Source organism: Coptis chinensis, chromosome 7, assembly GCF_015680905.1.
Source record: "Coptis chinensis isolate HL-2020 chromosome 7, ASM1568090v1, whole genome shotgun sequence".
In the NCBI taxonomy this organism is placed as follows: domain Eukaryota; kingdom Viridiplantae; phylum Streptophyta; class Magnoliopsida; order Ranunculales; family Ranunculaceae; genus Coptis; species Coptis chinensis.
The window spans coordinates 33,593,674-33,607,487 of NC_141462.1; the positions used below are offsets into that span (position 1 = coordinate 33,593,674).

Consider the following 13,814-nt stretch of genomic DNA (forward strand, 5'->3'; position numbering starts at 1 on the left):
AAAAAAAAAAACAACTCCTGGTGAATTTACAAGTTTTCTGGTGATTTTGCTCAGATCACCTTGCAAATTTTGACAAAGCAGTCAGGATTCCGTTCGGAATTCCGATTTTTTTATCAGTCAGAATTTCATCAATTTCAAAATCCCGAAAGACGTGTCCAGCTAAGAAAAGTACCATATTCTCAAAATAAAATGGCCAATACCCTTTTAGATTTCAGGAAGTAACTCTCAAGGACAAAAATGCCGAAAAAGTAACTCTCAAGGACACATTTTTATTTTTGTAACTCTCAAGGACTGGGTAGATGAAAGGTCAAGTATACCCTTGACGCGAAATAAAAAATGGATCGGGTAGATGAAATGTCAAGTATATACCCTCGACGCCGAAATAATTAACTACCGCCCGGGCAAAAACGACACGGTGTATTTAGTATGAACATTGAATGTTCATACATGAACATTGAATGTTCACAGTCATTGGGTATGAATATTGATTGGGCATGAAACATTCAATGTTCATAGTCTTTTGGGTATGAACATTCGATGTTCATAGTCCTTGGATATGAACATTCAATGTTTGGGTATGAACATTCAATGTTGTTCATAAATTTTCGTGGGTATGAACATTCAATGTTCACAGTCCTTGGGTATGAATATTGATTGGGTATGAACATTCAATGTTCATAGTCTTTTGGGTATGAACATTCGATGTTCATAGTGCTTGGATATGAACATTCAATATTCACAGTCTTTGGGTGTGAATATTGATTGGGTATGAACATTGAATGTTCATAGTCTTTTAGGTATGAACATTCGATGTTCATATAGTGAACATTGAATGTTCATAGTCCTTGGGTATGAACATTGATTGAGTATGAACATTCAATGTTCATAGTTCTTTGGGTATGAACATTCGATGTTCATAATTCTTGGTCCTTTGGGTATGAACATTCAATGTTCATAGTCTTTGGGTATGAACATTGATTGGGTATGAACATTGAATGTTCATAGTCCTTTTGGTATGAACATTCAATGTTCACTATGAACTATGAATGTTTATACATCAATATATTGTATAAGGTACATTCACTTATTTGGATATGAACAATCATTGTTCATATACAAGTAGAAGGTATGAACACTCATTGTTCATAGTAAAATGACAGAAAGGGTAAAATTGGAAAATATTTATTTTAAATCCGAGCCATTTGTCATTGAGAGTTATTTTCACGAAAGGGTATAACTGGCATTTAAAAAAAATAAAATGAGCTGGGCCAACTTATTTTGTCCTTGAGGGTTACTAAATTTGAAATCGTGGGTCCGTGAGTTACTAATTGCTAGAATTTGTCCTTGTGAGTTACTCACCAAAAACTGTGTCCTCTAGACTTCATTTTCTCCAAAATTGGGTGTTAGGCCCAATTTCTTGTTTAGATTTATACAATCAGGGGACAAGTCAATAGGGTAGTCATTCCATCAAAACTAATTTAAATGTGAAAACATCAAAAGAACCCCATAAAACTTCGAAATTCAAACCCGTCTCAAAAATCAAATTAAAAAAACTATAAAGGTAGAAATTCAATTAAGAGTTATAACTAATGGGATAACTAATAAGTAACAATCAATTTTAAATGATAACATATTAGCATTAGGGGGTGTTTGAATCCTATTTATTTATTGCCAATAAATATTTATTAATGAAAAAATATTTTTTGAAAAAATAAACATGTTTGCATGGTCTCTATTTTTCTAAAAAATTGTTTTTCACCCAAAAAATATTTATTGGTCCAAAATACATGTTTTAGGATAAATAGCAAAAACTTGTTTTTCAAGTTAAAAAACTATTATTTTTGGGTTTTTCACTTTGGGCGCTCAAGACAAATGAACTATCCAAATGTTTTAGTACTAAATGCCGCTATATGTCAAGAAATATTGAGCAAAATCTATTAAAATAGCTTTTAAGAAAAATCACAATCAAACATGTTTATTTAAAAACTATTTTTATAATAAATACTTTTTTTGAAAAATACTTTTTAAGAAAAAATGATATCCAAACACCCACTTAGCTTCCAAGAATTAAACCAATGAATTAATTTAGAGAAGTTTGGAGAAATTTTAGACAAGATAATAATTGTATTCAGGATTTTTGTTCTGGTAAGAACCGTAAGACTATTAATTTGCACATTTTAAGACAAGAAAAGAAAAAAAAGTAATAGGTTTTTTTTTGGATAATTTTGATAAAAGAAAAACAAAAACAAAAACAAAGTAGTGTTGTGCTGTTAATAGAAGAAGACGGAGGTATAAAGGGTATTTATCTCTTCTTCTTGTTTTTGAGCGGTTAGTAGTTAGTACTCGTTTTTTTTTTGTCAAAACACGTGGGCAGTCCCAAAGACTTCGAACACCCACAGGCCACAGCTGGAAGATATTCGTATCTAACTATCTATGATCGTAAGACACTACTACACACTACTACACAGTGCACACAGACCACCAAATTGGACCATAATAAATGAAATGAGCTGAAGAAATCTAAGTTTGTCACAATCAAAAGATGAAATTATGATTCTTTAGAATCTAATAAGATCGTTATAAGATCGAAATAGATTACAAGTTATGCCAATTCACTCTCATTGTGCCGAATGAATCATTCAACATCGACGACATAGTCATACATATTCCTGCAATGTCAAGACTTCAGTCAGTCATCGACGACATTGTCATACATCACAAGATTACATAGGATTTGTTTCAAATTTTGTTTGACTAACTAACGATCAAGTTCATCAAACCTTGTCATTTGCTCCCATATATATGGGATTGTTCTGTGCTGATGAAGTGACAATCGTCTAACCAAGATGTTTGCTCTTATCTAATCAAGTCATTAGAATCTTCTAATAAATAATAACTTCCAAAGACTTTCTTTGTAACGTATATATTTTTTTTTTATGGTAAAACTCTTTGTAACGTATCAGATGCGTTAACCAATTAACTTTTCCAACCAAAAGGTGACTTCAAACCTTAACGGAACCCAACATAATAATAATTTTCATAGTAATTACCTTTTCACTAATTAACTCGAGAGAAACCAATTTAGCCCGAACTCCCGAAGGCAATATATCATCACAACAGCCTGTAGGTTTAAAACGATCATACGAGTGAAAATTCTCTAGGCGAGTGTTCCTGAGTTTTGAACCCATAATAATTTCCCAGTTCGCGGTAGACGTGCACAACCATATATTGAGCGGCGCACCAATGACTCATGCGAATACGGATTAAAAGTTGTCCAATGTGGTTCTAAAAATCATACGTATCCGCTGGACAAGCTAGACAAATTTTTACGGGCGTGGTTTTGGCATCATAAATTAACAATATTTAACTTCTCTTATGCCAGCCAGTGGCGGAGCTATGTGGAGGCCAAGTAGGGCGTAGGCCCCTAAAAATTAAGTAGTAGTATTTGTTTAGGCCCCAGTGCTACCTTGTTGGTCCATTTTGCGTTTTCAGTTATCGGATGCATAACTATTTTGCTTACCATGCCTTCTCAGTGTATATTGTACGATCCACAGTGGAAAAAAAAAACAAATACTTGTTTAGGTTCCAGTGTACTAAGCACTAGGCCCCCTGGAGACAATTCCTGGCTCCGCTACTATTGGCCAGGCCATATGAAATCACAACCAATTTTTTTAGATGTTAGAAATTTCAAAGGGACTTGTTATTTGTTAATGATGATGTGTATGATGACGATAGCTCATTCATCTCCCTTTATCACATGAAAATCCAAATCCCAAATCCTTGTAAAAATAGAGAGCAACAAAATCTCTGCCTGTTGCATAGCAAATCTTTTGAAGGGTACATGCTTTCGTATTAGCTCTGATCGAGTTGACTAAAAACGAAAAACTCGATCTCGCTCTACACACATGACCACAAATCTAGCCCCCTATAAATACCGCTCAGCAATATAATGTACCCTATATTCTCATGGCTAGCTTAGCAGTGTACCCTATTCTCATGGCTATTCTCATGGCTTTTCTTCTTGTAACATTCGTTATCACCATTTCACTCTCCACTGCTGACTTAACAATGTACCCTCTTACGCTTCAACAGTTAAATTGGACTGGCGAGCTTAGCCTCCATGCAACCGATATTGAAACGGCTTCTTTAGATTTTGGTGGAATAAGCCATGTTAAACCCTTAGCAGTTTTGCATCCAGGTTCTGTGGAGGACTTAGTAAGCTTGGTTAAAGCCGCTTACGATGCTGCGGAGTCGAGCCAAGCGTTCACAGTTTCTGCAAGAGGTAATGGGCATTCACTCAACGGACAAGCTCAAACAGGCAATGGTATCGTAGTAGATATGAGTCGGTTTAGAGTAAGTGAACCGGTTTTGGGTGCACTTAATAATAAGGGAGAAGAGAAGGTGAAATTTGTGGATGTCTGGGGTGGAGACTTGTGGATAGATGTGTTGAAGTGGAGTCTTAAGTATGGATTGGCACCAAAGTCATGGACAGATTACTTGTATCTTACTGTAGGGGGAACTCTTTCTAATGCTGGAGTGAGTGGTCAAGCTTACATTCATGGCCCTCAAATTAGTAATGCTTATGAACTTGATGTTGTCACAGGTGAACCATTAACTTTATCATTGATACACTTTGAATCTAGTCTGTGTAAGACTTCGATCATATTTTAATTAACAATTTTGCTAATTTATTTTTTTTCTTGTTCATTATGTACATTTAATTTGATTAATACGGTTTGCATTGTTCACTTCAGGTAAAGGAGAGCTACTTACTTGTTCAGAAGAGAAAAACGCAGAGTTGTTTCATGGGGTTCTTGGAGGCTTAGGGCAATTTGGGATCATAACCAGGGCTAGAATTGCCCTAAAACAAGCTCCACAAATGGTATAATTAATTAGGGTTACCCAATTAACTATTGACTATTATATTCACACATGCAAAAGGACTGCTGGCCTCCTGGGACTATGAAATAAATTGAAAAATTAATAAACTCGTTAATTCTAGGGGTGTGTACGGTTCGGTTTGGTTCGGTTTTGAAGTTAAACCGACCCCGAAATGAAGTGTTCGATTTTAGATATTGAGAAACCGAAACCGAACCAACATGTAACAATAACCGGCCCAATACTGACCCGATATTTCAGTTTGGTTCGGTTGGTTTTTCGGTTCTCAATAACAAACAAAAGAAAACTACATCCAAAAAAAATATAAGAGATTTTTTTTTTTTACTAATTCTCTACTAATCAATCAATAATTAATGATAAAGATTAGTTTTAATTACTTTTTGTAGGTGATATTTGTACGTTTTTCAATTCATAGCACACTAAACCTTGTAATAGCATCTCAAAACTACAGATTTTTTATCCTAACTAATACAATCAGTTTGGTTCGGTTAGGTTCGGTTTTATTTGGTTTTAAAAGTTATAAATTGAGAACCAAACCGAAAATGTCGGTTTCTAATTTTTTCCAACTGAACCGACATCAATAGAAAAACCAACTGAAAATGTTTGGTTCAGTTCGGTCCGGTCGGTTTTTTCGATTTTAATGCTCAACCCTAGTTAATTCAGTTAAAAACTTTAACTCAATTATCTGGCCGGCTGAGTTTTTGTAACGATTATTTCCTAATTAATCAAGGAACCAAAACTCAATTTCAGTCCCTGCCTTTGAACTTTGAAGAGGGCTAGAAAATAAATTTTGTAAATTTATTTGCAATATTTGCACGTATGAATGGTATGATCGAAAGAAATCGTTCTCTTGTATGTTTCCTCCTGGGTAAAATTTAGGAAAAAACAAAAGGGAAAGACGAAAAGTTTTTAAGTTCTCAAGTTGATAGCGGGCACACAGAATCACAGGTCACATGCCATGGGTAAATCCGTGCAATTTGGGTACCATATTTATCGTATTTTACAAATACGAGTAGTTAAGCTGAGAGGGATAACAGACGGCTGAATTGGCAAACAGAATGATGGTTTGGCGAACAGAATGGACACACAGGTCAATTGGCAAACAGAATGATGAAGTAGGTAACAGAATCCCTGCAGAGAATCATAGGTCAATTGGCAAAATAAGATAAATACGGTAACCAAGTTAGCTTAAAAAATAATGTAGTACCATATAAAATACGGTAAAGTTCAGTAACCATTACGATAATTTTTAGTCCATTTTATAAGGTTCCGCAGTACAGCAGCGGACCTAAGATATGCTAACAGGTGCTGTACCCACCCCCACCCCTCTATTCTACAATCCTGATTCCGCCCCTGCTTATATACCTTTTTTATTATTATTATTAACAGGTGAGATGGATCCGAGTGCTCTATTCCAATTTCTCTACTTTCACTGGTGATCAAGAGTACCTCATATCTCTGCATGGAAAACCATCTGGTGAGAAGTTTGATTATGTAGAAGGTTTTGTTATTGTAGATGCTGGACTAGTCAACACTTGGAGAACATCCTATATCTTTCCTCGCGATCTTAATATCAGCTCTCTTGCTACTGATGACGGTTTACTTTATTGCTTGGAGATCACCAAAAACTATGATGAATCAACCGCAGATATGGTCGATCAGGTATACGCATACTATAATTCATAGACTAGCTACTCACATGCATAATGCATGTACCCTGCTGGCTATATATATATATATACCAACTATATACGAGTAATAATAATGCATGTAAAATGCACAACAGTAGACCACATTTATGGATTATGGAAGATCTAGCTTAAGGAATCTAGGATTGCGAAATAAATTTGATGCTATTAATAACCACTTGATCAATTCAAGCAGCGCATTCTGAGCTGATTTCAATTGTCAATCCATATTATAGAATTTGGTCACTGGACACATTTCGATTTTAAGTCCTACCAGAATAAGTTTTTACATAATTTCAAATAAGGCCAAAAATAGTATATTACAAATTGATTTATTGATCAAGGTAAAAAGGATTTACGTTGCAGGAAATAGAACCATTGCTGAAAAAGTTGAATTTCATTCCATCATCAGTTCTCACAAATGATGTTTCTTATTTGGATTTCTTGGACCGGGTTCACAAGGAAGAGTCAAAGCTTAGAAACCAAAATTTATGGGATGTACTACACCCATGGCTCATTCTCAATGTTCCCAAATCCAGAATTGCGGACTTTGCAAATGGTGTCTTCAAGGGTTTTTTGGGGAATAAAACAGTTGGACCCATTATCATCTATCCCTTGAACAAAGACAAGTGAGTTCTCATTATACCAATAATCCTTCTATTCTTTCTGTTTTATGGGTTTATACTTTAAATATTTTTCATAGAGAGTATTGCTGGATGCAGTTTGTGTGAGGTGGAACAATATATGCACAAAGTAAGACTAGCGTATAAAGAGTTAATTAGTATGGAACCTCCTATCTACTATATGCAAGTATGCAAATCTTGCCACGCATTGGTTTTTTTAAGACTTGAAACCCGTCTTTCGAGATCGATAGTTAGTATGGTTTCTTTGGGTTATAATTGTAAATGGTAATTGTAATTATATAGGAGAGACTCATCTATTTATCTTTTTTAAACAAAATAGAAGATAATTATGTTATTTAAGTGATATTAAGGAGGTTTTTTAAAATTATCAATAATAAAATATGGCTTGTTTTAATTTTAATATGTGAAATGGGGGCAATTATTTAATTTAAGTGATAGTAGAGAGGTACTTCTAAATAATTAATAAAAAAGGGACCTTGCTCAAATTATATTAATAAAAGTGAGACTTATTCTAAATTTAGTGAGGGAGGTGTTTTTAAATTGAGTAAATAAAAAGATCTTAAATTGCCTACTCGATATTGGAAAGGATATTCCGACCTGACTATCATCTACTATATATTCTTGGGATTTACTGGTGAACGAGAATTGATGACTATCTTAGCTCCTGCAGCTTGGTAAGCATAAACGTTTGCTTAAGATGAAATCAGACAATAGTTCGATCAGCTCCTTTAATCTTTAAAGTTTTGCCTGCGACTACAACAATCTAATTATGTGTTGCTAGGTGTAGGGCAAATCAGGGCCGAAAATATCGGTCGAAAAATTGATTTTTTGCCGATATTTATTGTTTTTTCAGCCTATCGACTCTGAAAATTAAATTAATTTTAAACCTATATATATCGACAATATATTCCAACATATTTGATATATATCGTTTGATTTGGTTGGACAATTTGATTTTTGACCTATTTTGTTGACTGTTGACCAATATATCTTGATATATATCGTTATATATTGGTGATATTTCTGATATATTCTGATTTTTCGATTTTTTTGAATATTATTATCAAAATGGGTAAAAACGATATATCTATCCGATTTTTCAATTTTTCCAATATATATATGGGTTTGGGAGGGTCCGAAATATGTTCAAATCCGGAAACTTTCGGCCTTGGGGCAAATGACCTTGTACTTTTTTCTTTGGTAATGCGCGTAAGATATATCGTTTAAGTGGGCCGTTATTTGGACCTTATCAATGTTGTCAGTCACTCGCTCTCATATCATATTATCATATGTTTGGAGGTCGTATAGAGGCATAGAACATAACAAGTTCAAATAAACTTCCAGTAATTCATGGTTATATAGTGTCTAAATCCCAAACGAACTGACTTTTCTCCAATTATTTTCGCTGAGTCTAAAACATTTTCTCCTCTTCAACTCCCTGTTAGGAGTTCCAGGCAACCATGTCAAATCGTATGGAACATAATTATACGTAAATCCCAAAGTTCGAAATAAATGTAAAAATTTTTTTCGTGTAGTACAAAGTATGGAGTTTGAAATAAATGTGAATTTTCGTGTAGTACAAAGTTCTATTAAGTTAAGAAAAGCCAAAAGCTTTCCAAATTTTAACATCCTTGAGTTAGTCCCAAACTAATCCCTAGCTAATAGCTCAAAAGTGTAGTAACATTTTTGTATGCACCTCCAAAAATTATCGCATTGCCTTATGTCTTTACCTTTTTCTATTGTCTAGACAAACCAAGTGAGATATACAAGGCCACTCCAAAATGTTTGCTCAATGATCAAAGCCCAGCTTTACTTGATTCATAATTTTTTTATTTATTACTGAGTAAGTTATTATTTATATTAAAATAAAAATAATGGAACTGATGTTTAATTCCAATGTAGGTGGGACCCTCGAAGCTCGGTTGTCATACCAGACGAAGATACATTTTACCATGTTGGATTATTACGGACAGCTTCGGATTCTAGCGAAGAGAACTACTTAAGCAATCAGAACCGTCTGATTCTTAAATTCTGCAATGCTTTGGGAATCAAAGTGAAACAGTACCTTGCATATTATGAAACTCAGGAAGAATGGAAAAATCATTTTGGTGATAAATGGAAATTGTTCCAGAAAAGGAAAATGGAGTACGACCCCAAGTTCATTTTAGCAACAGGCCAACGAATATTCAAACCCACTTTTGTTTCTTCATTTAAACCTTGAATGTGCTTATGGCTTCTACCGCTAATCATGTCAACTCCAAGACCTTATTATGTTGTTATATGTTTTATCTCGATCATGATTCATGAGCAATGTAATGGCTTAATATTATTGTTCGTTGTGTGTCAATGTACCAGTTACTATTTATTGCATGTCGCGCTTATGTATAAATTATCATCTTTGTATGTTTTAATTATGTGTTCTAAGTACAATTTGAATAAATCGATCATTAGGAAATCCGCTTGTGAGATTCTCATATATTTCTTTCTACAACTTTAATTCAACGAACCACCTTAAATGTTTTTGTTGTCCATAAACTTGGTATCATAGCCAATTCAGATTATATTGGAGGGAATTCACTAGGTGAAAATAGAATAAAAACTGCACTCTTAACACATGCATAAAATTATGTATGTGCTTCATGGATCATAACATAGAGAAGTTATTTGTGGAAGAAATAATAAATATATCGGTTGTAAAGTAGCCATTTTGTACGTTACTATATTTGTGAAAGGCTAATAAGAGCTTTTTGACAAGGGGTGTGTTTTGACCGGATAGGATTAGGCCCATGTGGATCCGATCCAATTTTTTTCGGAATGCTATTATGCCATGCCGATCTGATCTGATTTTTTTTGGAATTATATTCTTTTGTCTGAAATCGGAAATTCGGAAATTTTGGTTAAATTCGGAAAATTTGGCAATCCAATGGAATTTGGATTTTTCGGATAAAAATAAGAAATTATTTAAAATTCAAATATTTTAATATTAAATCAATTTTATAACTTGTACAATAAATACTAATGCTAGGATTTTTAGTTTGTTTATACTATCACCTCTCTATATTAAAGCAGAGTACATCTGGACAATCTCTTTTCTAGGGGGCCCATTCTTGAGACAGGTATGAATTTCTCACAAAAATTTAAAGAATGAGAATTTAGAAATGATATCAGCCATATGGGCGGGTGGTCTAAAACCTTGTATATTGATTAATGCAAGTTAATCCACTATAAATTAGCTAAAAAAAAAATTGGATTATATTAAAACAATTTTAATTCATTAGAATTTTAGATGTATTCTATGTAATTCTAAATAATAATTCGGCAAAATCGGATCCAATATGCATTTAGAAAATTGGAATTTAAAAAATCATCCGAAGCCGAACCGAATTTAAATCGGATTTTCGATAATCGGATTTAAAAAAATCAGACGATTAATATTGATGCCGAATCTGAAAATGTTTCAGATCGGAATTCGAAAAAATTGGAATTTCGAAAAAAATGACACCCCTATGTTTTTACCAGGGTGATTCAGAATAAGGTAATTAAATCCAACGGGCCACATCGAACACCCAACGCAATAAGCGTTCGAATCGCCTTGACGCTATCTGGATATTAAAAACAATTTTCACCCACGTAGTCAAAAGTTTCAAAACTATTCGACACTTGTCTACTACGTGTCGATTTGTGCATTCCACTACCAACCCTTACTGAGTTAGTAATAACCATTAGACATTTTTCACATTCACAATAGAGAGAAGGTGTTTATTGTTAAGTTTGAGGAGAGAACGGGATATGGCACCAAAGCGGCCAGTGAAGGCAGTGGTGAAAACAACAAAGAAAGTGGTAGAAGAAACTGTGAATGTTTCAGTTGTAGAGAAAACACTAGGTGAAGGAGGAGAGAAAGAAAACATAGTTGTTTCAACTCAAGATCCTCAAGTTACTGAGATTATTATTGAAGAAAAGAACGCATCATCGAACCAACAACAAAAAGATGAAGAACCCAAAAAGAACAGTAACAAGCCATCACAAGAACTCAAAAAGAATGGTAACATATCAAAAGTGAATGAGAAAAGTGGCACTAGTGGAAGTGGGGAAGAGACGAAAAGGAGAAAGAGTGGTAGGAAGATGAGGGATGTAGGTGAATCTTATAACAGGTATGTGTATAAAGTATTGAAACAAGTGCACCCAGATATGGGCATATCTTCAAAGGGTATGATGGTGTTGAATGGGCTAATGAACGACATGTTTGAGAGGCTAGCGGGCGAGGCCTCGAAGCTCGCAAAATATACTGGACGAGTTACAATGACGTCGAGGGAGATACAAACTGCAGTTAGGTTGGTTTTACCAGGGGAACTTGGTAAACATGCTATTGCTGAAGGTACTAAAGCAGTCACAACTTATGTTTCCAACAGTGCGTGATACTTGAGGAGTTGAGAGCCCAAGTCTCAGAAGCTTTTCTAACCAGTGTCATGTTTAAAGTTGTATTCGGCTAATGCGGCTTGACTATGTGGATCTGTTTTAAGGTCTTTAATTGTTTTGTTTTATTCAAGGTCCTCCACGGACGGGTTGTGTAGGTGATTCATAATCTTGCATGTAATGTTTTAGTTTTACTAATGTTGAACAATAATTTCTTATGTTTGTAGCTTTTGTTCGAACCTTTGATCTGTGGCACAACAGTTCACAAGTTGGTTAATTAGAGCGATGGTGTCATGTATTTGCGTCCAATTTAATTTCTTACTAGCAAAAATGCACGTGCACGGGGCTCAGAATATAACCTTAATTAAAGTTTAATGTAGTTTCAGTTTCCAAAATTTTTGTTAAATGGTTGGAGTATAAAAGCCTTCCTCGGTAATTTGAAGTACAATGAAATATGCTCTGTTGTTTATTAAGTCGCACTTATGCAGTTTGACAATTGGTCCAGAGGTGAAATGCTCGCAAAGCTTCATATACATGTCTATAATAATTAGAAAAGCCATTTTAAAAAGTTCATAACTTACACAGTAAAGAATAATTTATTCTCATAAAGTTGATAAAAAACACATTTTTATCGAAAAACAAAAGTAAAAGAAATACACAGTTATTATAAATTTACAATAGAAAGAAACAAATAACTAAAGTTTCTACACATTAAGAAAGCTAGGAGCTTTGGAGTGGACTTGAGTTGATTGTCTGCCCTGGATAACTTCAAATGACCTGCAACACGTATTAAATGTTGAATTAGATAGTTAACATTTTACTGGTAATCAAATGTATATCAAATATGTCTCATGAAAATGAATAATTGCTCGACTGAACCCAGATGGAATACACAGATCTTAGACTGGCTAGGAGGAGGGGTCTATTTCAATAATAACGTTCAATAGCAAATCTCGTGAAGCAGTACCTAAACCAACCAACACTTCTGTTGGAAATAAGGTTGGATATACGCCCACCAAGATAAGGATAAACCACTGAGTATAGGACTCTATCCTATCTGATATTAGATGAGTATAGGACTCTATCCTATCAGATATTAGATGAGTATATGACTCTATCCTATCTGATATTAGATGAGTATAGGACTCTATCTTATCCAATATTGAGGAGGTGGGAACCTCTATAAATAGACCCCCCACCTCTCACATATTGATCATCCAAAACAACAAGAAAAGCTCTCTCTCCTTTAATGGCAGCCTCCAACATTTTCCAAAGTAGAAGCCAATAATTTGTGGAGATTCCATAGGTGGTATCCTCCCTAGCCATTGTTAGTTCTTGGTTCTTGGTTCGTGAAAAAAGGTTGCTTCCGTTAAGTAGTTGGAACTTGACTCCAAAGCAAAGTTAAGAAGAAGAAGATCTTGAGTGTGCCAAGAATATCTTCTCCCCGTAGATCAAAGCTTGAAACTTCAAATTGAAATTTGTGACCAAGGTCACGATCTTTCTGTTTTTCGGCTAGCTATTTTATGCATGTGGTATAACGTAATTGTATATATCGTAGGAATCATGCATGAGATATCGATAAAATCCTACAACTTCCATATTATCTCTAAGTAATATATATACCAAGTAATCACTTCTTTATTATCTCTAAGTAATATATATACCAAGTAATCAATAAAATCTTGCAGCAAAAACTTAATATACTGAGCATATCATATAGACTGCGAAGTACCAACCAACTGTAGTAGGCAAATATCGTGCCTTTAGATATTTTATTGGATATTTCAAAGTTTGAGATATTGACATAAGGGTCAATATCTCGATATATTTCGTTATTATTTCAAATATTTGCAGGTATTGAGCGGGAAAAGAAGGAAGAAGGCAATGGACACGTGTCATCAGTTGATTGGGTTAAAGCTAATTGAAGGGGCTATATAAAAGCTGAAGTAGTAGAAAAAAGATTCATTCGATCATTCCTACAAAAATTGTTAGAAAACAGGAGAGAGAAAGAGAGAAACAGAACGATTGTAAAACTTCTGTTATTGATAAATAAAAAAGTTTTGTTTCACTTCAATTCAACCTCATTCAAACCACATTTCTATCACTCATCTTCAATTACGAACAGTAATTCATGTGATCTTAGATCGATCATCCAAAGATTGTTCTTAGA

The 13,814-nt window shown here is 34.2% G+C and overlaps 2 protein-coding genes across 2 annotated transcripts; both read left to right on the forward strand.

The window, feature by feature from the left end:
- Window positions 1-3,963: 3,963 nt before the first annotated feature.
- LOC147487193 (cytokinin dehydrogenase 5-like) lies at window positions 3,964-9,642 on the forward strand. Its single transcript, XM_086571650.1, has 5 exons — window positions 3,964-4,603; window positions 4,755-4,882; window positions 6,289-6,561; window positions 6,954-7,216; window positions 9,134-9,642. Exons 1-5 carry the CDS (start codon window positions 3,967-3,969, stop codon window positions 9,450-9,452), a joined length of 1,620 nt encoding a protein of 539 aa, XP_086427776.1. The 5' UTR covers window positions 3,964-3,966; the 3' UTR covers window positions 9,453-9,642.
- A 1,330-nt stretch (window positions 9,643-10,972) lies between these two features.
- On the forward strand, window positions 10,973-11,866 carry LOC147487194 (uncharacterized). Its single transcript, XM_086570756.1, has one exon. It carries the CDS (start codon window positions 11,021-11,023, stop codon window positions 11,645-11,647), a length of 627 nt encoding a protein of 208 aa, XP_086426882.1. The 5' UTR covers window positions 10,973-11,020; the 3' UTR covers window positions 11,648-11,866.
- Window positions 11,867-13,814: the final 1,948 nt, after the last annotated feature.

Excerpts from the sequence above, each read along its gene's own strand:
- LOC147487194 (XM_086570756.1), top strand. The coding sequence starts at position 11,021 with ATGGCACCAAAGCGGCCAGTGAAGGCAGTGGTGAAAACAACAAAGAAA.
- LOC147487193 (XM_086571650.1), top strand. The coding sequence starts at position 3,967 with ATGGCTAGCTTAGCAGTGTACCCTATTCTCATGGCTATTCTCATGGCT. Across the intron at positions 4,883-6,288 it reads TAAAACAAGCTCCACAAATG|GTGAGATGGATCCGAGTGCT; the intron begins GTATAATTAATT and ends TATTATTAACAG. Across the intron at positions 7,217-9,133 it reads TATCCCTTGAACAAAGACAA|GTGGGACCCTCGAAGCTCGG; the intron begins GTGAGTTCTCAT and ends ATTCCAATGTAG.